Source organism: Sorex fumeus, unplaced genomic scaffold, assembly GCF_029834395.1.
Source record: "Sorex fumeus unplaced genomic scaffold, SorFum_2.1 ptg000232l, whole genome shotgun sequence".
Classification (NCBI taxonomy): Eukaryota; Metazoa; Chordata; class Mammalia; order Eulipotyphla; family Soricidae; genus Sorex; species Sorex fumeus.
Genome location: NW_026606289.1, coordinates 1,031,759 through 1,054,910, shown reverse-complemented (window position 1 = coordinate 1,054,910; position 23,152 = coordinate 1,031,759). Strand labels below are relative to the sequence as shown.

At 53.7% G+C, this 23,152-nt stretch overlaps 1 protein-coding gene across 1 annotated transcript; it reads left to right on the top strand.

Moving 5' to 3' along the window:
* The first annotated feature begins 13,394 nt into the window (after nt 1-13,394).
* ZNF275 (zinc finger protein 275) lies at nt 13,395-15,336 on the top strand. The gene has a single exon (XM_056108739.1). The coding sequence runs from the start codon at nt 13,395-13,397 to the stop codon at nt 14,601-14,603; it is 1,209 nt and encodes a 402-aa protein (XP_055964714.1). The 3' UTR covers nt 14,604-15,336.
* Nucleotides 15,337-23,152: the final 7,816 nt, after the last annotated feature.

Sequence of the window (23,152 nt, the reverse complement as noted above, 5' to 3'; positions counted from 1 at the left end):
GCTCAGGGATCATTCCTGGTGAGATTCAGGGGCTGTATGCAGTGCTAGGGCACATGCAAGGCAAGTACCATAGTCCCTGTACTATTTTCCCAGTCCCTGGGATGCATCATTTCTGTTCAGCTATCATCTTCAAAACTCGGGATTTTATTGTCCTCTGCAATTTTTTATTAAAACCACCCGGGAAATTTTTCCCTTTATCTATAGTGACTTTTCAGTTCTAGAAATCATGGTCACTTTCAGCTTGTTTTTCCCTGATAAAATGCCCTGTTTTATAAAATTACTATTCTTGGAAACATGGTTTTTACATTTTCTTCTTTATATTTGTTTACATTACACATTTACATTACACATTTACACATTACACGCAGATCGTAATAAACACAACAGCCTATGTGTCAAAGAGGGTTAGTGCAACGTTTTTTGTTCAATTATTCATATATTCACTGTTTCAACAAAGCATATACTGTGTGCCTGTGTCGCACATTATTTTAAGTCCTAAAAATTTAGAGACATGGTAACAATGCTCCCGGTTCTCATCATAAGGCCGGTAAGGCACTTGCTGTGTATGCCACTAACCCTTACCAGGAGCAAGCTCTGAGCACGCTGAGGGCGCGCAAAACCCTGAGAACTAGAAAACTGGGGGGGGGGGAGGGAGGGTGAACAAAATTCAGGGAACTAGGCGGGTCTGCACAAAACCCAAGGAATAGAATAACGGGGTAGGTTGGTGCAAAGCCCAGAGAACTAGGATAAAGGGGGCCAGGGGGAGGCGGCACAAAACCCAAGGAATAGAATAATGGGGGGTTCGGTGCAAAACCCAGGGCATTAGAATAACGGAGGAAGCAGCGAAAAACCCAAGGAACTGGAATAAAGGTGTGTTTGGGGGGGTGTTGAGGGTCGACGCAAAACCCAAGGAATAGACTAACAGAGTGGTCGGTGCAAAACCCAGGGAACTAGAAGAACGGGGGGAACGGCGAAAAACCTAGGGAAAGGAGGGTCGGCGCAAAACCCAGGGAACTAGACTAAAACACCGATCACTTATTGCCTATGCCTATAGCATAGCTTTTTATTCACAGCCGCAGGTTATGGTGGATGTCGCCAGCTCTTTCGGCAGCAGCGGCAGCTCTCTCGACGGCGGCGGCGGCTCTCTCGACGGCGGCGGCGGTTCTCTCATTGGCAGCGGCAGCTCTTTCAGAGGCGGCAGCAGCTCTCTCAGTGGCGGCGGCGGCTCGCTCAGATGCGGCGGCGGCTCGCTCAGTGGCGGCGGCGGCTCGCTCAGTGGCGGCGGCAACTTTCTCGGTGGCCGCAGCAGCTCTCTCATTGGCGGCTGCAGTTCTCTCAGCAGCGGTGGCCGTTCTCTCGACAGTGGCAGCAGCTCTCTCGGCGGTAGCAACAGCCTTTTCTGCAGCAGCATTGCGAGAAGTCCCGGGGACCGCATCAGCTGCTTCAGGAGCTTCCTTCAGCGGCTTCTTTTGCTCAGGCGCAGCCACGGTGTCTCTCCAGCAGCACGTTCTCGAAGAAATTTCTTTCCCTCCTAGGACGGCAAGGCCAAACTCCGCCAGACCTGTGCTTATATAGTGTCCCGGGTCCAGGCCCTGTTGTCTGATTGGCTGTGCTTGATATTAGCAAGGGCGCAAAATCCTGCGAATCTGATTTGTTACAAAGAATATCCAAGGCCTCACGTAAAGGCCAATCAGATCATCTCATATGTGCACCACTCCGCTGGTATATATAGAGGAGACTGCCTCTTTCTCGCCGCTGCAAAAAATATCAGTGACTATTACTGGGGTAGTTCTGGGGTGTGTACGGACACCAGGGTGGGAGATCTACCTGGGAAGGGTCAGGAACTTACACAAGTAAGTCCTCACAGTGGTTTAGTGGAGCTTCACGAATATCAGAATATATGCAGGGAGCGAGGAACACTGGGACTCAGCAGAAGGACCTAGGTCTGAGAGATCTCCGCCTGGTGCTCTTTAGTTTTTTGCTCTTTTGTTTTGCAGCGATTGTGTGAAGCTGAGGAGTTGGCTGAGGATGCATCTTTTATTTCTTACTAAATTAATATTTAGTATTTTCTTCAATTATGAATGCTTTAAAAACCTTACTGCATGTATATAACTTTGTCTCTGACCCAAATAAAGATTCCCATAGCATTTTATGACTAATGGAGATTGAAGAAATATTACCTAAAAATATCCCTCGGTCAAAATCCAAGCTGCAGACCACTTATAAAAACGCTCTTTCACCTCTCCCTTTCAGCTGCTGCTGTTGGTGTACTGATTAGGGGATTTCCACAGCCTTTTGCTAACTGGGAGTTGCACACCAGTGACAGTGCTTGCACAGTCTGGATTACAGTATTCTCCGAGGCTCACAGCTTTCAGTTGCAGTGTTCACCTACATGCTGGCCAGGTCACTTACATTTCTGAGATGTCTTAATCATCAAAATTGCCTACATAAAGATAGAAAGCACAGTGTTGGCAGGTAACTCAACATCTGAGCTCCTGTCTTGCATGTGTGAGGTCCTGGATTTAATCCCTGCATGGGGGGGGGCACAGGAGATAGAGAAAGCACATCAGTGAAATAGTATGGAGAATCCTGAATCCACAATTGATGAAGAAATCTCATTGACCAAAACACAAAGCAATTCAGTGAGGAAATAAACTTTTCAAAAACAGTGTAAGAATAATTGGAAAACTGGTGTAAGATAATAAAGTTCAGCCCTACCTCACACTACAAAGATCACTCAAAATGGATCCAAAAAAAATAAATATAAAGCCTAAAACCATTTAAAATCTCCCCCTAAAATGCTAAGGGGGTGCCCCAGCGGTGCTTGAAGGCCCAGGGCCCACTTCTATAGTTGCTTTAGTCTCACAGCGTGGACCTGAGAGTTTGGTACTCAGGGCTTCAGACCTAGTTAAGTGCCTGAGCCACTGTACTTCTTTCTGGCCCAAAAGATCTGTTGGGTTTTGTTTTTAAAAAGGACATCAAGTAAAAATTAAAACGACTAACAATTTCACAAAAGTAGACAAGTTATTTGAACACTTTTAAAAAGAAGATAAAGAAATGGCCGGTAAGTGCATAAAAACATCATATTCAACATGATTAGTCATCAGGGAGATGATAATTAAAATCACAATGAGATACCTCTTCACGCCCACTTAAATGTCTAAAAATAAAGGCTGACAATCCCAAAGGTTGAGGAGAATGAGAAAGAAAAGAAACTCATAAATTTCTGGTGGGGACAGAAATTGTACAGCCACTTCAGATAATATTCAGGTACTTTTAATAAAATGATCCTATAACAAGGCAATTTCCCCTCTAGGTAATTACCGAAGTAAGAGCAAGGTGCATTTTCACAGAAACTTGTACATGAGTGTTCATAGCAGCATTATTTAGAAGAATCTGAGTTGGAAACAGCCCAGGTCAAAATTGGTGAATGAATAAATCAACTTGGCCATACCCACATAACAGATTACAACTCCAAAGTAGAAAGAAAGCACCAACTCAATGACACAAATAAATCCCAAGATCATCACACTGAAGAAAATAATTCTGACACAAACTAGTACATGATTCTGTATAGTTCATTCATTCACAGTTCTCAAAGAGGCAAAAAGGTGGTGGTGATGGGGAGCTCAAGCATTGTTTGCCATTGTGTGGCACTGAAGTATGAACCCCAAAGGAAATTTTGGGATGTTGATAGCGTTCTCTTTCAGTGCAGGGGCTTGAAGTGTGCATTTTTCAAAAGTCGTCATAGGGTGTACTTATGCCATTTACTCTATGTAAATTTGACTTCCCAAACCCTAAATGAACAATAAGCAGGCGCCGATCACTAGCTAGTGCCGAACTGTTTAGGAGCGAAGTGTACTGGTTTCTGCAACTTGACAAAGCATTGGTAAAGGAAGGGTGAGCGAGCAGTGAAGCAAGAATAGCATGAAGGTAATTGCAGAATATTGACGGTTGGCACGTGGGTACAAATATTTCCATTGACATGTCAACCGCACGCTTTTCAGAATACGTGGAGGGGAAACATGGGGAAGGTTGCTAGCATTTAATGAATAAAGGTGTCACACAAACGTCTAGGAAGTTGGTTATTATTATCATTGTCACTAATAAAGTCTGAAATACTTATTAACTTAAAAAATGAAGAAAATAGTTCAACCTCATCTCAGAGACTCGGTTTTCATGCTCTCTGTGACTGGACCTCTGCTCTCCAACTGACTTTTCTTTCGATCCTAGGATTTGCTCCCAATTTGTCCCCAATCCAGGCACCAGCTGCTCCTTCTGTTTGCTGATGCCCCCCTTTCCGTCTTAGCAACTCTCCTATGACTGATCTTTCTTAAAACCTCCGCTCAGCTCAACAGCAGCCTCACTGGCTCCCCTCCAAGCATCAACCGTATTGATGTTCTTCACAGTTCTAATCATTCGTGTGTGTTCTGTGTTTATCCTTGTTTGTTATCATCTTCGGTTTGAAGCAGGAATCTTCCAGAAAGCATCCACAGGCTTAGCACACTGAAAGGAAGCAGCAGTTTCCTAGATTTTTGTTGACTGGCAACAACTTCATCTGAATCTGGCTGGCACTGCTTGCAGCATAGTACGACCTGCTGTTTGGAAATTAAGTCGAATTCGTTTGATTCCCACATGGGTGTGCGTGCACGTGTGCGCGCGTACACACGCGCGCGCACACCCCCGAGCTTTTTTGCTTCCGAGGAGCAGGTAGGGATGCAGGCTGGTTTTGCTCACAGCAGGATTTTCGATGACCTGCACCGCGAGGGCTGCAAACACCCTCGGTGACTCAATCATCAGGTTGAATCCCGCAGTGAGGGTTGGATTCGCTGTGCTTCACGCACGGACCTCACTCCGGTCCAGACTGCGCTTCGTGCGGAGGGGGGGTCCTCCGCATCCCTTCCTTCCTCCCGGTTTCCCGGGCCGGCGGCCCGTTCATTCATTAGCGCGCCCCCCTGGACTGCCTGGTCCGAGCCGCCCCCTCCCCAACCCCGCCTCCTCCCCGCCCTGCCGCGTTTCAGACCTATCGGGAGCGGCGATCAGGGCGGGGCCGGGGCCGGGGCGGGGCCTCGCTCCTTTTAATAGCCGGCGGCGGCGGAGCCCGGAGCTCCGGAAACGCGCTGCAGAGCCGCCGAGCCCTGCCAGGCGCGAGGAGCTCCGGGCGCTTCCTGCCACGCCGGGCCTGCCTGGGCCGCGGCAGCGCCCGCTCCAGCGGCCGCGCCGCTCCGCCGAGAGCCGCGCCTCGGCCGCCGCCGAGCCGGGGCGTCGTCGCGGAGCCGGAGCGTCGTCGTCGGCCAGCCGCGGAGTCGTCGCGGGTCGAGGTGCCGCGCCGAGGTGAGCGCGCCCGCCGACGGGCCAGGTGCGGCGCGGCGCGCGGGGCGTCCGGCCCGCGGGAAGATGTGCGGGCGGCCTGGAAGCGTGTGCGGCGCGCCCGAAGGTGCCTCGCCGCAGTGCCCGCGCCGGCGGCGGCGGCGGCGGCGGCGGCCGAGCGTGCGGGGGGCCGGCCGGCCGGGGCGAGCGTGTGCGCGGGGGGGCGGGGGGTGGGCGGCGGGGCGTGCGGGTCCGGGCCCGCGGGAGGCCGTTCGGCCCCGGAGGGATGGAAGCGTCCGGGCTGGCGGGTACGAGGAGGCCCGAAGGCCTTCCCGCGGGGGGCGGAGTTCAGGGGCGGGAATCTCGGACGCGCGGAGGCTTACGCGGGTTTGGGGGGATGTTGGGGGAGGGGGCGGCGGGGAGCGGGTGGCCTTTTCTCTCCACCCCCCGGACTGCGGAGGGGCGAGCCGCAGTCCGGGGCGTCTGGTGGGCGAGCTGGGGCCGACGCTGCGGCTGGGGGGTCCCGGCTTTCCATTGGGGTAGCGGTCGGGCCGCAGTTTGGCGAGGAGGGTGGGGGTGGGGGTGGCAGCGAGCGGAGTACCCTAACAGCCGAGGAACGGCGGGGGGCAGCCCGGAATGGCCTTCGGGAAGGGGGCCCATCCCCTGCACCCCTGCCCCCTCAAACTCTTTAGCGGTCCAGTCTGGATTTCCGCGACGATACGCCTCTTGTCACCCGCAGCCCCCACGCTCGCGCGGGGCCCCCATGGTCCCTTTCGAGCACCCCCCGCCGTCTTGGCGCTTTTCCCAGAGGTTCCCACCCTGTTCCAACCGGCGCCCTCCAGACAGCGCCGGTTCGGCCTCTCCTGCTTCTTGGTCAGCGCCCGGTTTTTTCTCCTCAATCTCGGACCCGACATTTTTCCTTTCCTTCACCCAGGGATTGCTAATAGGCTTGCCAGAATAGCACCCCCTCTGGGTACTAATGTCGTTTCAACCCCGCCCCCAGTGGGCCGGGGAGTGGAGGCGCCCTGCACGGCGCGGGCCGCAATCACGTCTGTGTCCCAAAAGGGTCCGGCTGAACACCAAACAACCCTGTGAAGCAGTGAACCCTTGGGTGAGGGTCTGCAGAGAATGTGAATGCAGATTCAAGTCTCGCCCGGGGCGGGGGTCCGCCAGGGACTGCGGTCACAGCAGGAGGTGCCTCTGCCTCACAGCCCCTGGAAGCTGCTCGAAACCCCTCTCCCCACAGCCCCTCTCCACTCTCACTCTGAGATTTTACCCAGCATGAAAGGGTTCTGACCCTCTCCTCCAGCCCTGCCCCAAGGCGCCTGGGTACCCCAGGGCCAGTCATCGCTGAGCCACTGAGTCCTTTCCTCTCCTGGGCAGTGCCGCCTCGGGGAAGCTTGACTTAGAATTTAGACTTAAAATTCCCTCTGAGTTTTTGATGGATGCCCTGTGTATTTTCAGGGAACTGGGAACACAACTGAGTACAACAAACACTACAAACTCCCCTTCTGCTTTACCTTCTGGCTTTTTATAGATGGGAAAGAACAGGGAAACCTAAACAGAAAGGGCCAGGTGCCCAGCCCAGTGAGAGGGAAACTGGGGAAGACTTAGGGCACAGATGCCTAACCACCCACACGCCCTGAAAAAGACACACAGATACACATATCCCACGGGAAATCAGCTTCCCTGGTGAAGCTCGCTCTCTGTGGGCCCTTTCAGGATTCTGCCACTTTACTTGCACCATCCAGGGGATACCAAGCGGCTCCTGGCCTGGCTGAGAGAGGGGACAGGGTGACTGGGAAGCTGGCACTGTCTCGGCCTGTCCTTGGCTCAAGCACTGGCACAAACAGGCTATTCCCAGAAGGTGCACCCACGTCTGCTCCCACCCATGCCCCTGGCCCACCTCTAATGGGGGAGCCCCTTCCCTGCCACGCTCAGCAGTCTGCATTGAATTGCTTGGAGACCCGGTGTCCTTTGGGTGTAAGTGCAGCTGTCCCACGCTGGCTGGCCTTCAGGCTGGCTGGGCTCTTGGAAGGTCCCCCTGGCAAGGGAGGCAAGATGGCGCGAAATAGCATTTCTGCTTCAGAAGCACGTCTGTTTCCACGTATGTCAGGCTCCCATGGAGTGGACACAGACCTGCAGGTCCCAGGGGCTAGAATCAGGATACTGGGAATTCAGGAAGGAGAATGGTGTCGGGAACTGAAGGCATCACATGGCATTAGGTGATTGCAGAGTTACGTGGACTGAAGCAACCTCACAGGGTGATGTTGCTCCAGGTCCCAACCAGAGTGGCTCCCTGAGCCACCTGTTGTCCTCCACAGCCGAAGCTCGCACGTTTTGCTGACAGGAGGCCAAGGGTTTGTGGCAGCTGGCTGGCTTTGCCTTAGAGACCCTTGGACTGCTCTTGCAGATTCAAGCGGGTGGGTATTTATCTGGTCTCTCAGTGGTACTGATTCTGTGCAGCAAATTCCACTCTTAATAAATTGATACCTTTGACCTTGTCATCTAAAACCTACCTGCAGAACGTTTCTTCACACAAGCACTCCGCAGTTTTTCAGACTAGTGGCGGACTTTGGGTGGGGGGTGCACTGGGGGACAGCACAATGGCAGTGACAATGGCCTGCGGTGCAGACCAAGTGAAAGCCAGCGTCACACCTGATTGGGGGGTTGTGGGATCAAGCAGCAGGTCCCGGTTGAAGAAGGGGGATCATGGGTGAGATTTCTGTTAGGTTTTCTTTTCTTTTCCGTGGGGGTGAGGGGGAGTACACTACTGCCCCCATCCAGCGGGAGGGATCGATGTCCCAGGTCTGTGGCATCCTCTGTCATTTACAGTTAACAATGTTCTTCGTGTTTCTCCTGGGCTTGATTTGACCTTGACTCTGCAAGTCCACTTCGGACACCTGCATTTTGTCATAGCATCCGGCTTCGTTTCCAGATTCATGCCACCATTTTCCAGTAGAGCAGTTGTGCGGGTGTGCATCCTGAGATCACTGGCCTCTAGTATTGAGAGAACTGAGTCCGTAGCTGCAGTTCTGCCCGTTCTTCCTGCCCTCCTTTGCTTCTGACGTGCCCACTGTACCCCCAGTTGATTGTGCGGGTTCTCGGCCCTTTGTGGGAAATGGCTTGCTCTCTCTGCCATTGTTCTGAGCACCTCCTGAACGAACTCCCTGTGTTCTCAGAGACTGTTAACAGTGGGTGACAATGTGCAACATGCATCTGTCCCTTGGGTGAGCCCGGGACAGGAAGGGATAATTAGAATTCACATGGGGGCTGTGGCCTCAGCATTTCAACAGTTAATCATGCCCGGATCCACTCAAGTAAATGGAACACTGCGAGAAGGATTGCCAGTGAAATATGGAGGAAGACTCCCAGGCCCACCTCCCTGGGGTGGCCTGAGGACCCCCTTCTCCTCGCATGCACACACCTTCTTCTTAAGACTCTCGTGGGGTCCCATATATCTTGGGAATTGGATCCTAGGCAAGTGCCCCCCTCCAGGCCTGCCTTCTGTGAAGGGAGGGTCGTGTGGGGGATAAGTGGCCAGGAGTAGATGAAGCTAGTGAGGAGAGAAACGGGGTGCTGGAGATGTGGGAGCCCCTGAAGGAAGGGGCACCCCTCTCCGTTAACTGTGGCCTCACTGGTTAGCAGATGCTGCCGCCAAGCTCACACAGTGCGAAGCCCCCTTGCAGGGGTGTCAGTTAAAGGAGCCATAGTGCAGTGTAAGGCTGGCCAGGGTTCAATCCCTGACACTCTGTATGGCCCCTTGAGCACAGAACCAGTAGTAAGCACTAAGCACTGCCAGGTTTGGACTAAAAACAGACAAGATGGATGGCAGTGGGCTTCCGGGGCGGGGGGGGGGGCAGGGGGCATCAGCCTGGCAGCCACAAAGGACTGCCTCCAAGGACACTGTGTTACTCTCCTGGGTGAGCATCTCTCTGACCAGGCTGTACCCCAGACCTCCAAGACTTGGGGATTTGCTGACTCGCAGAGCCATGTAGCATTTTCGGTCTCCGAACGCGCTTGTGAGACCAGCGTCTCCGTAGCGCTATGCTTCCTGGAGCTGTGAGTCACCCTCTGTACTCCCTTTCCCCCTAAGATACAAATGGGCACTTCGCCATCCTCTCCCTTTCCCCTGCCCGCTTTGGATTTGTAATCAACAGCCTCCACATTTTCTATGGGAAACGTGCGTTTTTTGTAATCTGCTCTGTTGACTCCCTGTTGAGTTTATTTTTGTTTTCCTCTCTTGTTCGGTGTGTGTGTTTTCTGGTTTCCTACCCACCTGTTGCGTTTATATGCCGAGGCTTCCGTTTTCTGGCTATCCCCAGCCCCAGGCTCCACGGCAGTGTCACCGAAGCCTGGAGCCTGCTCACCTTCATTCCATGGTGTTGGCACAAGTCATGTGCTTGCTGCCAGTGGGAGTGTGCTGCTTTCCCTCCTTTCACTTTTCACCCATCTGGGTCATCTCATGAAGGTCTTTCCATGGCAGGTTTCTAGCAGAGAACACCTGCAGCCATAGCCCTTCATATTTGGAGAACTGCATTGTCCGGTAATGTCACCGGTATGCAAATGACACAGCATCCTCGTACACACATCAGGTGGTGTTCAAAACAGGAGATGGCAACTCGGCACACTTGGCTCGGCAGCAGCCCAGGGAAGGGTATTCCTCCACACCCCGCTGTGCTCTCTGGTAGCCCCTACCCATCCTGTTCTGGACACCATCTGATTATCTGCCTTTTGAGTTGGGGGTTGGGGCATTTCTAGCTAACTTAATTGCCAATATGGTGAACCCCGCGTTATGTGGCCATCTATTTGCCCCATCTGTTCTTGTTCCCTTTTCCTTTCACTTTCTTTCGGGATTATCTTTTAGAACTGCTTGTGGCTTATATTAGCATGGGGCCTTTCTGAGGCCAGCAGTCGCATTTTGTCTTCTGCATATGTTAGCAAGCCCCTGCTGCCTCATTACTCGGTGCTCAGAATGGTCAGTGTTTCGAGCTGAAGTGTGTGCTGCAGCCCTGCACCTTTGCATTCTTGGTATCCTTCCTTCCTCGATGCGTGACCACCTTTTTCTGCGGTCTTACTTTCCTTGGGCCTTTTTCTGAACTAGCGTCCTGTCCTGCAGGGCCAGTGGCTCAGTGTCTTCTCAGCTTTGGCCCGGCCATGAAAGGGTTTTTGATACGCCTCTCTTTATCTCAGAAAGGGTATTTGCCCTGAACGGATAGTTCTGGGAGGACAGTTTTCCGCTCAGCAGTTGTTTGTGTTCGTCACTTTGCTGGCTGGCACATTTTCTAAGGAGTCAGTGATGGCCCTTATCTCTCTCCGTCTGTGAAGAACGTCTTTCCTCCTCTGGCTGCTTTAGGGTTTTTTCTCCTTCTCCCTGATTTCCCACCACAGCACTCTGCCCTGTTACTGGTTTCATGCGTCAGCTTATAGTGGTTCTTGGGCTCCCTGCCCCTTCCTTCATGCTCCCGCCTTCCGTTGCGGGGGGGCTCCATGCCAGGCCGCTGTTGTTCACCCCTGCATCACAGAGCATAGTTTCCCGAGTTTTTTCTTCCTGACTTGTATTTGGTTGTGTCTTAGGCCTCCTGTCTTTTTTTCTCTTGGTGGTATTTGATCTGTTGTTCACATCCAATGAAAGTGTCCGCTTCCGGGAGTCCCACTTGGTTCAGGCTTATTGCCTCCATTTCTCTTGTTCTGGTTTTCAGTGCTCGTCCCCACTCCAGCTAGCTGCCGCACTTTTGTGATGTCCCTCAGCTGTCCTGTCTGGGTGTTTCTGTTCAGTTTTCTTTGCTGCAGAGCCCAGTTTTCTACTTCTTGGCACTTTGACCATGTGGGTCAAATGCGGACATGGTGGAGATTATGTGGTTGACTGTTTTGAACATGAGAGTTGGAGTGCTTATTTGTGGACTGGTCTCATCCCTTAGGTCTAGGGGTGCTTTGCCCCAGGAATAGATCAACGTACTAAGGCATCACCTGGCGGCCTCTTCTAAGCACCTAGGTCACTCCAGGAACACTACTGTTGGGGGGGGGGGGCAGGAGGGCAGGCACATTCTTTTGGATTCCCTTTCCGCATGCCTGACTTAGTGTTTAGGAAGAGCTCCTGGGCAGCCATGTGCAGATTTCTAGAAGTTCTTTTTCTGCATGGCTTCCCTCCTTTCTGGAACTCTGCTCAGTACCTTCTGGTGGCCAACCCAAGTAATAGTCTGTGTTTCCTCGATTTCAGGACACACCCAAGCTTGGCTTGGGGCCCTTTAGTCTGTAACGTCACCTGAAACCTGGCCGTCAGGTGGACCTTGTGCTGGCTCCTCTCTTGTGCTCTCTTGCTGAGCATCTGGATTCTGCATTACCTGCCAGCTCAGGAGTCAAAACTGCCACGGCTTGCAGACTGGCCAGTTTGCTCTTTCTTCATTTATAGCAGGACATTCGGTTCCTCATGACTCCACCCTGGCCAGAGCAGAAGTCTCTGCCCGTTGCTGTTCGCAGAGCCTCAAGTTGGATCGCTAGTCTTGATTGTCTTGGTTTTGTCTCTCTTTACCTAGTGGGAAAGGGCTGCTTTTTCGGTCAATTACCAAGTGAGTGGAGTAGCCCTGACACCAGAACAGCCCCTTTGTTCTATTTCTTTGAACCCGCTGGAGCAGGCGGCCTCTGCCGTACTGTTACCTTACACTTCACACTTTCGCAGCCTGAAAAGAAAAGGTAACGTGTACATATTACTCAGACCTTTTATTTAGCGGCTCTGTGTTGGAAGAGCAGTCTTTGAGACTGCTTCGGTTCAACTGTTCATTTTGCCCACCCCACAATACTGAAGGAATGTTCTCTCACACCCGCTTTCTCCTCATCACCCAGAGCCTTTGCCATGGACCAGGGCGTGGCCATACAACGCTTTGCCCTGCCCTGGAAGCCTGGCCCCATGCTGTGTGTCTTGCCTCTTTCTTCTTCAGTGTCTGATCCATGTCTTTGTTTCCTGCAAAACCAGAAAGAATCTCCTGCTTCCGGTCATTTCTACTGGTATTATTTTGGGGTTTTGGACACTTAAGCCCTCTGAGAACTTATTCCACACATGCCCATTCCAGACCCTCTCCCCAGCTCCCAACCCTGCCTCTTTCCCTCCTGGATTCAAGGACTGATTGTCCCTGGGAATTCTTTCCACAGTGCCTCGGTGACTCACAGGCAAGGAGTGATTGCAGCTGCACCCCCAGCAGAGGACTCCGGCACACCCAGGCCACAAACGCGTGGGTAAGGACACCCCTTCCACTCCCCACTTTCCCCTACCACCAGCTTGGTCACCTGCCTCCGTCCTACTGCTAGCAGTCGGGTGGGTCTGCCAAGCCCTGGCTCCTAATGGCCCAGCTCAGAAAGACTCAAACGTCTCTTACTGGGAGAGAAACTCAAGACTGGCCACTGCCCTCTGACTCCCTTTCAGGACTGACATGCCAGCTTGTGTGCACCATCAGGACCTGCTCGCAAATGGTAGGGTCAGCTTTGGGGGTTGTGGCAGGCTTGAAGTCCAGAATCTGGAAGAGACAGAGAGAAGGATTAGCTCTCTGAGAGGAGCTCTCTGATGGTGCAGCCCCGGAAGCTAGGAAAATGTTTGAATGGGTTGGAGGACTTACCCAGGCAATACCGATCCCTGTGTGTGGTTGACATCATAACCCGTTTGCTTGTCCACAGGCAGGAGTAACTGTTGGGGTGTCTACCCGTTTCCAGAGAGCCTTCCACTTAGATCCAGCTTGGCTTTCTGGTGAGTAAGAAAGAAGCCCGAGGAGGGGCAGGGGAGCTTCAGTACAGGGGTGAAGGCACTTACCTTGCCTGCAGCCGACACAGATTTCCATCCCCGGCACTGTGTAGGGGACACCCACACTACCAGGAGTGCCCCCTGAGCACTGCCGGGTATAAGTCTGCAGACTGTGAGGAAGTTGGGCGCAGGGAGGCCGCTGAGCTGGGGGAGCCAGAGTGGGGCTGGAAACTGTGGCTGCACATGGGGGTTCTGGTGGTCAGTCCCAGGGAAGGAGGCCTCAGTTCTGCACCTTGGAGCCCCGCCGGCCCCCTCCTGCTCATTGTCTCCCCTCTCGTTTCAGAAAGCACCCATGGGTGACGGCCTGCCACAGGAGATGGCGAGCACTAGTTCCCTGCGGGGCAGTCAGCCGCCTGGGCCCGAGGCCAAGCAGAAAGGGGATGCGGAGGGCAAGGGCGGGGCCGCCCAGAATCTGCTCATCGAGCATTTCTTCTCCTGCAAAGAGTGTGGGGATGCTTTCCGGCTCAAGGCTCTCCTGGTGCAGCACCAGCGCATTCACAGTGAGCAGAAGGGCTGGAAGTGCCACGATTGCGGCAAGATCTTCCGCAAGGTGGGCGACTTCAACGAGCACCGCAAGAGCCACATGCCCCCGCCGCCTCCACGGGCCCCACGCCCCGGCCCAAGCCAGGCTGCAGGCCCGGCCCCACGGCCCACCGCACCGCGCCCGGGCCCGCGGCCCGCAGCCCCGCGCCCAGCACCGCGCCCGGAGCCCCGCCCGGCCCCCCGCGCTGAGGCCCGCAAGCGTGAGCGCCCCGAGAGGGAGACCAAGGCCTTCAAGTGCGAGGAGTGCGGCAAACGGTTCAAGAAGAACGCAGGCCTGAGCCAGCACCTGCGCGTTCACAGCCGCGAGAAGCCGTGGGCCTGCGAGGAGTGCGGCCGCGCATTCAAGGTGGGTAGCCATCTCTTTCGTCACCAGAAGCAGCACGAGGCCGAGCGGCCCCTCGCCTGCAGCTCGTGTAGCCGCGGCTTCCTGGAGCCGCCCGAGCTGCTCAAGCACTCGCATGTGCCCGGCGCCCACCCGCCCTTCGACTGCGACGACTGCGGCAAGTCGTTCCGTGCCGTGGGCGGCCTGGCCGAGCACCAGCGCATCCACAGCGGCGCCAAGCCCTACGTGTGTGGCCACTGCGGCAAGCTTTTTCGCCGCAGCTCCGAGCTCACCAAACACCGGCGCATCCACACCGGCGAGAGGCCCTACACGTGCACTCAGTGTGGCAAGGCCTTCCGCCAGAGCTCCAGCCTGCTGGAACACCAGCGCATCCACACGGGCGAACGGCCCTACGCGTGCGGCGACTGCGGCAAGGCTTTCCGCGGGCCCTCCGACCTCATCAAGCACCGGCGCATCCACAGCGGCCTCAAGCCATATGAGTGTGGCCAGTGCGGCAAGGCCTTCTGCCGCAGCTCTGGCCTCAGCCGCCACCGCAGGACCCACAGTGGAGCCCGGCGCTGTGAGGGCAACCAGTGCAGCCGCGTCTCCAAGCGCCAGCCCAGCCACCAGGAGTAGGGGGGCAGCGGCCCCCCGGGCCGCTCCCCAGGCAGGGGGGTGGCAGAGTCAAGGGAGACGAACAGCGCAGTGAACGCTTCTGAGTTCACTGCAGAAAGGGTGGAACCAATATCTACTACTGCCACCAGCAATTTCTAAAGTGTCCGTGTTGTGCCCCGGGAGAGTCGCCTCGCCATTTCTGGATGGGTCTGGCCTTGGGTTCACTGAGGATGCAGGAGGGAGAAGCGGATGGGGCCTCTCCACTCTCCATCCCCCACCCTGGGAACCTGACCTCAGCTCAGTGTAATGCGGTCCCGACTTTCCTGAAAAGATCACCCCAAAGGTTTTTGGCCTACTTGAATTTCTCAATCAATAGGGATGTACATAGAGTACACAGATGTCTTATATTTAATTTATTGCTTTAGTTATGCAGAGACACTGTATATCACATAGAATAATATATTAACTTAGAAAGTGCCCCTCCCCCACTCCTTGCCCCAGATCAGTTTGGTCTAACTCCTCATGGTGTTTCTGACCCGTTGTCCTTACGTTCCCCAAGACCCTTTGGAGCCCTCACTTCCAAAGCACATCTAGGGATTTGCCTCCCTCTGAGCTCTGTGCCCTGTCGCGCTGACAATCCCCGCATAACACTAACTAGAAATTGCCCCCCCCACCACTGTGGGGTCCCAGTAATATTTTCTTTTACTCGTCCTCTTAACTTGACAGCATAGACACTTTGAAGGGTTTTTTGTGGGTTTTTATTTTTGGATTGGGTTTTTGAAAGTTTTTCTGTCATTTAAAACCTTGTCCCAGCGAGGTCACAATCTGAGGGATAACTACCAAATCAGGATAGAATTCCCTCTTTATCCTTTTTTCTTAATTGCGTCCAATTAAGGACGCAATTAAGGACTTGCCGAAGGATCCCAAACTAGCATCAATTGGGATTGGTTACAGGCTACTGAGGCTTAACCTCTAGCAACACTAGTTGTTCAAAGTAAATTTGTTGAGCGAGCAGCCCCCTGAAAATGGGGAGCGGCTCGAGTGTGAAATGAGACTTCCTTTTGGGGAACCATAGCTGCTCCTGATAAGGTCCTCGATGGTACTTCTCCGCCTTTCTTATTTCAGCTCAGTAAACGGGTGACCGCAGGACCTACTTCTAAGGTTGTTGAGACGACTAAGGTTTCACATCAGCAGGGAGGAACCTCAGCGGGAGCCCTTGCTGTCATCCCCGTCCTTAGCAGTGTTGGTCCCAAGCTCATCATCCTCCTCTCCTGTGATGACTTTATCCATATCTCTTCTTGAATGCAAGTTGTCCACTCATCTCCTTGGCCCAGTTACCTTTGGCTGTGTTAACTTGAGCAGTCCTTTCTGTATTGATTGTGAAAGTCTCTTCAATTTTCTTCCTTTGCTCTTTTGAGCAGTTTGGGGACATTTTTGTTTTGCCCAACTTCAGTTTTTCCCTATTGAAGCCTTCACTGTTGTTCAAGAATTAGTAAGTTTCATGGTTTCAGTCATTGGGTATGATGATACTTTCCTCCAGAATTTGATAAATGCCGAGTCACGGACAGTCGTGACCCAGCAGATGGTGGCGGCCAGTGATGGTCAGACAAGCAGGCCCACTCTGCACCCCAGTTGCAGACTCTGCATATGCAGGGCAGTACTACAGTCAGCTGGCCGCTCAGGTACAGAAGAGAAACTCCCATCACAGATTGGCCCAGACGCTTGGACCGTTTGTTAGTGGAGCCACAGCCTTCAGCCACAGGGCAGGCCCTCACCAAGATCAATGGGGTAGCCCAAACTTGGTCTTGGCAGCAGCCAGCCTGCCAGCCTTCAGTCTCCTAGGAGGGAGCCTTGGGCACCCCTGGAGCGGGGTTCTGTGCCTAAGAAGCAGCTTCACCCTGGAGACATCACCAACACATGAAGACTCACTCACCTGACTTGATGCCCTCACATGGGTCATAGCCACCTCCTAAAGAGCGACTCTGGAAGCAGAAAGCGAATGATTCAGTTGCTCTCGTTTTTGGGCACCCAGGGGGAAATTCACCCACGTGTTGTGACATCACTTCCTGCACAGCCGTGTCTGAGATGGCAACAGAGCAGAGGCTTGACAGAAACTGTCCCTCTGGCAGCTCAAATCCTGGTTAACAGAGGCAAACTACAACAGGCCTGAGCTGCGACTTGCAGCAACCATGCTCAAGAGGGGCACAAGACGAGGGCCCAGAAGGCACTTTGACCCTTCTGATGGCCCCATATGGCACAGAAGTCAAAGCTGGGCTTCCTGGGCTCAGGCTGATGCTCGCACACATCTCCCTTGGAGGGAGAAGCAACAAGGCTTGTCCAGGAGCCTGGCCCCGCCCAGTGGCCAGTGGAGCCTGCGGTGGAGGCCAGCTGGGTTGGGTGTCCTCCCAGCAATGCCTGGGGGGGACCAGAAGGCATGAACGAGTGGGCCCCTCCCATGGGCCTAAATGCGGTTGAGGCCAGCAGGCCTCCCATTCCGGGAAAATGGGGTCCCGCGGTGATCCCTTTGACACTAATCAAAAGGGACTCGCAAGTGGCCCTTGGTCACTGCAGTGGGTCCCTGAGGCAACTCAGTCCCTAGCCTCGGGCTAGAGAGAAGCCACAACACTTGTTACATAGCCATCCTGTCATTCCGTGGCTTCAGTCTTGCAGTGGTTGTGGATCGTGTCTGAAGTCACGTCTTTCCTCTCATCAGTTCTCTCCCTCTCACTCAAGCTGTTACACTGTGTTTGCTAAAACTGTCAGTTGGTAAAGATTGTTGACATCCCCAGGGGCAAGGCTGGCACCTTTACCCAGAAGTGCTCTGCCAGCACTTGCCCATTTGTGAGTGCTCGGTCATGTTTTCTGAAGGATCCGGATGCAGTGTTAGCTCTGCTCTTGAGCAGTGTCACTGCTTCATTCCTCCCCAGCCAAGACAGTGCTGTCTTGGTCTATCACTCTGCACTCCTCTACTGCTCTCCATTCTTGGTTCTAGAATGTTCTCTCCAACTCTCTTCTGGAGTTAACACTAAATACTACGTCTCTCCCATCACTGTGTTGGTGTGTGAAGTCTGTGCTCTCTCCAAACACAAGCAGTGTGTGGCTTCAACGTGTTCCCTATAGCTCCACCCACTTCTGTGTTGGCCTCTTGGTCCCTGGGGATATGTCAGATGCCAAATGGGATAAAGCTTCCTGTTGTGTGTGCTTGTCTATGCATTCGTGTATCTACCTCATTTTGTTCTCCTTCCCAGTCTCATATGGTCCTGTGGCAAGGGGCGCAGGGAGCAGAGGGGGGCCGAGGTCTGCTGCCTCTGCCCGTTTGAAATGCGTCCTTGTCCTCTGTTCTGGAGGACCCCTCCTATTGCTTTCAGTAGAGTTTTGAATACTTGCCGAAAATTTCGAGAGAAATTGTTTACCCTTTTTGCTGCTTATAAGATTAACTGTTGATTGTTTGTGTCCCATTTCCAGAATTAGCCCACCCTGTGGTGGCAGTGGGCATCTTTCTTGCGTGGTGCTGCAGTCCACGTTCCCTGGGCTTTGGCCCTATTGTGTGCCATGTGATCCCCACCCCCTTTCCAGACCACCCAGGTCCGACCGGAACCGAAGCCCAGACTCCAGGGCATCAACCAGCCATCAGAGCTGCCTGGAAACCCAGAAACCCGTTGATAGTTGGTGTTGGAAGAAAGAACAAGCCAGCCAGGACTTAGAGGGGCTATCCCTGCGGGCACCAGCTTGAAGAACTATAGGCCCCTGAACTGCCTCTATCCAGCACCATGAGTGGAGCCTGGCACAGCCGCCAGACTCCCCTGACTTCGAGGCAATTTGAGAGGGTTGCCGCCTGCCACGGTCCTCTGCAAGCCAATCGCTGCTTCCCTTCGGCTGCTTTCCGAGAACTGTGTCTGGTTTGCCTCCTGCCCTGATCTGGCCCACGCCCCACCTGGCTGTTGTAAACACCTGTCTCAAAACATTCCTGTGTGTGTTTGCTGGGATGGCCGAAAGCTCTGCCTTCGAGTCTCAAGAGAGCTGGCCCAATGCCTTTGTGTTGGGGTGTTGTTCCTGTACTGAGCCTGCCTTTGCCCCAGGAAATGAGTGAACCCGCCACTCTTCCTGTTTCTGATTCTGGATGGGCCTTGCTCCTTGCAGCCGATCCATGGAACTGGGGCCTTTTGGTACTAGTCTGCTTCTGTTCTGTGGTTCTCGCTGTATCTGTTCAGGTGTTTGCTTTCGGGTGTGGAAGTGGTCTATTTCATTGTGACCCCCAATACTGTATGCAGACCTGAGAACCAGCGCTCAGTTCCAGTGCCCACACCCCACCCAGCTCATGTTTCGGTTGCCAGCCCTCCTTCCTCCTGGCCTAACCTGTTTGTTCTATGGCACTTCCTATACTCAGCCTTGCACTAGAGCTTTTCCCCGCCCGTCCAGTTGTGAGCTCTTAGAGACGGGATGGTCCTTCGTGTCCTGCTCCCTAGCAGAGCTAGCACAGTGCCTTGCACCATGTAGTTTTGAATAAATCAATGTTGGATGAACACCTTGGGCTCTTTGGCCTTCTTTCTCCTCCTTTGCTGCTTGCCCCCACCGGACCCTGTGGCCCCCCGGATGCCGTGCCCTGAACTGAAACTCTGCCTCGGCCACGGGGACCCATCACCCGACATCCCTGTCCTGCTCAGGCCTCTCCCCTGAGTCCATTCCAGGCTGGACCCCGAGCAGCACCCCGAGGGAACGGAGAAATGGGGTGGCAGAAGGAACTTCTAGGACTTGGGGGTCTGCCAGCCTTCCGTGGCTGCGTGAGCAGGATGACTTCTCCCCTCTTGGTGACCAGGGCCTCGTCTCCTGCTCTGCTGTGTCCCCACATGGGGGAGGTCAGCTCTGGCCTGTCCCTCAGCAGCTCCACCTCCTGCCACATTGGATGTCGGACGGTTTTGTCATAGCTCTGCTCCGTTGCCATTTCTTTGGCAAGAACCGTTCCTTCGGGGCTTTCCCAACACCCGAATTCTAAAAATTCCTCCCAGATTTTCCTCCAAGCATGTGCAAACTCTTCTGGTAAGGTTCGTTGTGCCCAGTCAAGGCCAGAAGTCTGGAAAGCCAATTCTTGGTTCCCGAGGGGAGGGCACAGCCTGGGCCATTTGCCTGGGAGTAGGGGCTGCAAATGTTCCTGGTGCCCTTCACACCCAGGGCGCTTCTCCAACACTCCCCTCCTCTGAAGTATCTGAAGCCTATTTTTTTATTTATTTGGGGTAAGGACATAACCCAGTGACACTCGGGTCATTCGTGGCTCAGCACTCAGGAATCACTCCTGGTGGTGCTTGGGGGAGCGTGCAGATTGCCAGCCATCAAACCTGAACTGCTGTACTAGCTCTCCAGTCCCCCGAGGCCTTTTGCCCAGGTCCCCCCACTCCACATTGTCCTAGCCCACCTGAGCAGACCACTGGTCTGCGCCCCCGCAGTGGCCTCAGCACACCCCTCGTGGTTGGAGGCTCACAGGCAGGGTGACTTTCTCCCAGTTCTGAGCACTGCAAGTCCAAGATCAGCATGCCCACAGTGGGGTGTCCAGAGTGGGCCCTCTTAGAGACTCCAGCTACTTCGTTGGCTTCCAAGGCCTCAGAACACACTCCCCACTCCCAAGACCTCGCTCTGACTTCTATCCTCACACCATCCTAAGAGGGTTAGAGTGTCGGGGACTGGCCAGGCCCAAAGCTTCTGTCCCCAACACATCACTAGGAATCGGGGATTCAGCTTTATTGAGGAATGGCCACACCCAGCTCTGTGGAATGGCTGGTCCTCACTCTGCTCAGGAGTGCTCCCTTGCAGTGCTCAAGGGGACCATGTGGGGTCGGGTTGAAACTTCAGTACCATCTCCCAGCCAGGGCTTGTGCTCTAGTGGGATACATACAGGGTTAACAGTATTGCAGCTTGCCCTCCTCAACAATATGTCTTCTAAGACGCTTCCATAACTGTCCCAGGCCTGTTCCCATCCAGCACTCTGTGCTGACTCCTTCAGCGCATATGTACTGAGCAGCGGCTATGCGCAACACCCAAAAGACATGGAATTGTCTTTGTCCTCAAGGACAGTGCCCTCAAGCAAGATTCAAGGAGCCAGAAGGCCCCAACGTGAGGGCCCAGCTTAACCCTTTAGTGGACAGGGGTAGAGGGAACTCACACACTGCTACAGGCCACTTCCTCCCTCCAGGCTCCAGTCCCTGGTTTCACGAGCCAGAGTCTTCCATGCAGCTGCCTGTCTGGGAGAGGTTCCTCCATCCCCCAAGGTTGCTCTGTTCCCTTGGGACCCACCCGCCAGTACAGATTATACACAGGGTGCGGGAGGACCCAGCAGGCCTGGGCTGGTCCCAGCTTCCAGCCACAGAGTCCATGGCTGTGCCCATGATGGTGTTCTGGCTGGTGATGCAGCTCGGGGAGGCAGATGAGTCGCTGGCAGACCAGTATGTGGAGCCGGGGGACTGGTGTGCTGCTAGATTCCTGCGGCACGTCCAAGTGGGGGCACGAGGTGGACCCCGCTCCAGGCACCCGCAGGGCCAGCCCCCACCCCTCCCCCGCCACCCCTCCTCTGCCCGCCCCTGCCCCCAACCCTATGCTGAGCCTTTTGACCTCTGTTACAGTGGGGACAGGTGGCTAAGGGGTACCCAGTCCTGCACCTCCCCGCAATGGGAGAGAGACCCTGGGACTGAGGGCTAGACAGAGGGGGCAGAAGAGCCACTGGTGCAAATCCTTCCAGCTTCTGGACGTGCAGGACAGCCCGGGCAGTGGTGGTGCCCAGTTCTGGTTGGAGGTGTGGGTGACAGGACTGGAGGGTGGGGTGAAGTATCAGCCTCATGCAGTTGTCCGGGACACCCAGGAAGGGGGGTGGGTGAGCTATCACCCATGCAAACAGAGCCCCAGCAGCCAAAATCCTCCATACTCCACAATCGCTGCCATGCTCAGAGCCAGACTCCACAGCTCTGGACAAACCTCATCCAGAAATTGATCTGTTGAAAAACTCATGTGTGGGGGTTTTGTGTCTAAAATCTCCAAACTTTCATGGGGTGGGGATGGGCTACCTCCGCCATCTTCCTGTTCTTCCAGAAGCCTTCCAGTCACGCCCATGAACTGTCTCTGAGCCAAATAAGCTTATTAACAGCCATGATCCAGAGATTCAAAATTAAATCTCAAAAAAGATCATCAAGTTGCAGAGATGCTTCTGGATCCCCGCACCAGGCTGAGTTGTCTGGGGCACCCAAAGTCACCATCCAGGTAAGAATTTAACTCCAGCTCTATTACCCCATTCAAAATGTTTTAATTCCTGGAGTGTGACATCTCAAACTCTACACCACCGATAAACCAGGAGTAGCACACCACATTGGACGGGATGTAAAGTAGAAGGCAACCAATCTCGATTAAAACAATTATAAACACACAAAGCTTAACCTGAAACAACATGTTAGTAATCTCTTCTATAAGGGCTCCATGCTGAGATACAACAATATTCACACACCTTCTAAGGAAATATTTTTTTTATCATTTTTAGCGAATTATAACGGTCAGTCATGGTCACAGTCCTCCCATTGTTCATCGATTTGCTCGAGCGGGCCCAGTAACGTCTCCTTCGTAAGACTTGTTATTGTGTTTGGCATATCGAATACATCATGGGGAGCTTGCCAGGCTCTGCCATGCGGGCGAGATACTCTTGGTAGCTTGCCGGGCTCTTGGAGAGGGGTGGAGGAATCGAACTCGGGTCGGCCATGTTGGCTGCGTGCAAGGCAAACACCCTACCCGCTGTGTTATTGCTCCAGCCCCGTGAATTATAACAAGCAATGTAAAATAAATAGTTCAGGGCTTGCTGGGAATTGGAAGTAATGGTGGTGGGGAGGTGCATTGGTGGTGGGATTGGTGTTGAATATTGAATGTAATAAATCATGAACAACATTATATAAATAAATATTTTTAAAGGCCTTATGGCAGGAACTTCCTGCACAGGAAGCAACTGGCCAATACTAAAGGCAGAGGCTGAACCCCAAATCTCACCTTCAGAGGAGCTGCTGCCATTTCATAGTGCTCCTGAAATGCATCCCCGAAGGGAACAGTCCTCATGGTTGTCAGAGCCTACAGATGCCCCCGTCCGCCCAAGGTTCAGGCTCCGCCTGCAACAGTTATTTGCAGTGCCTGGATTTCAGGAGTTGTTTCCCAGGTAGAATTTTGGACCTTGGCTTAACCGTGTCGTCCAGTCTCAGAAACCCTTTGGCATCTTCCGCCTTCCTTGGGAGATTTCTCTTAAAAGGCTCCACAAGTTTTCCTGAAGCAGTTTGTCAGAGCTGGTTGGAAACAGTTTTGAGAACTTCATTTTCCTTTCAAATTTCATTCTTTCCTGCCCATGTTCATATTGTGTTCTTTCTGAGTCAATTTCTGAAAGGCACAGTGCTGTGCGACTGTGCACGTTTCCTCCTGAAGCTTGGGCCTCTTTCACCCTTGCCAAAGGAGTCCCTGCATGAGTTTTTTTACTGAAAACACCTGGGGCCGCAAATGAAATCTGACAGATAAATACTAAGTTCCATTCTACAAGTTCCTTCACCAGTGCCCAAGTG

What these genes read in the sequence shown, in the direction of transcription:
- ZNF275 (XM_056108739.1), top strand. Translation starts at nt 13,395, where the DNA reads ATGGGTGACGGCCTGCCACAGGAGATGGCGAGCACTAGTTCCCTGCGG.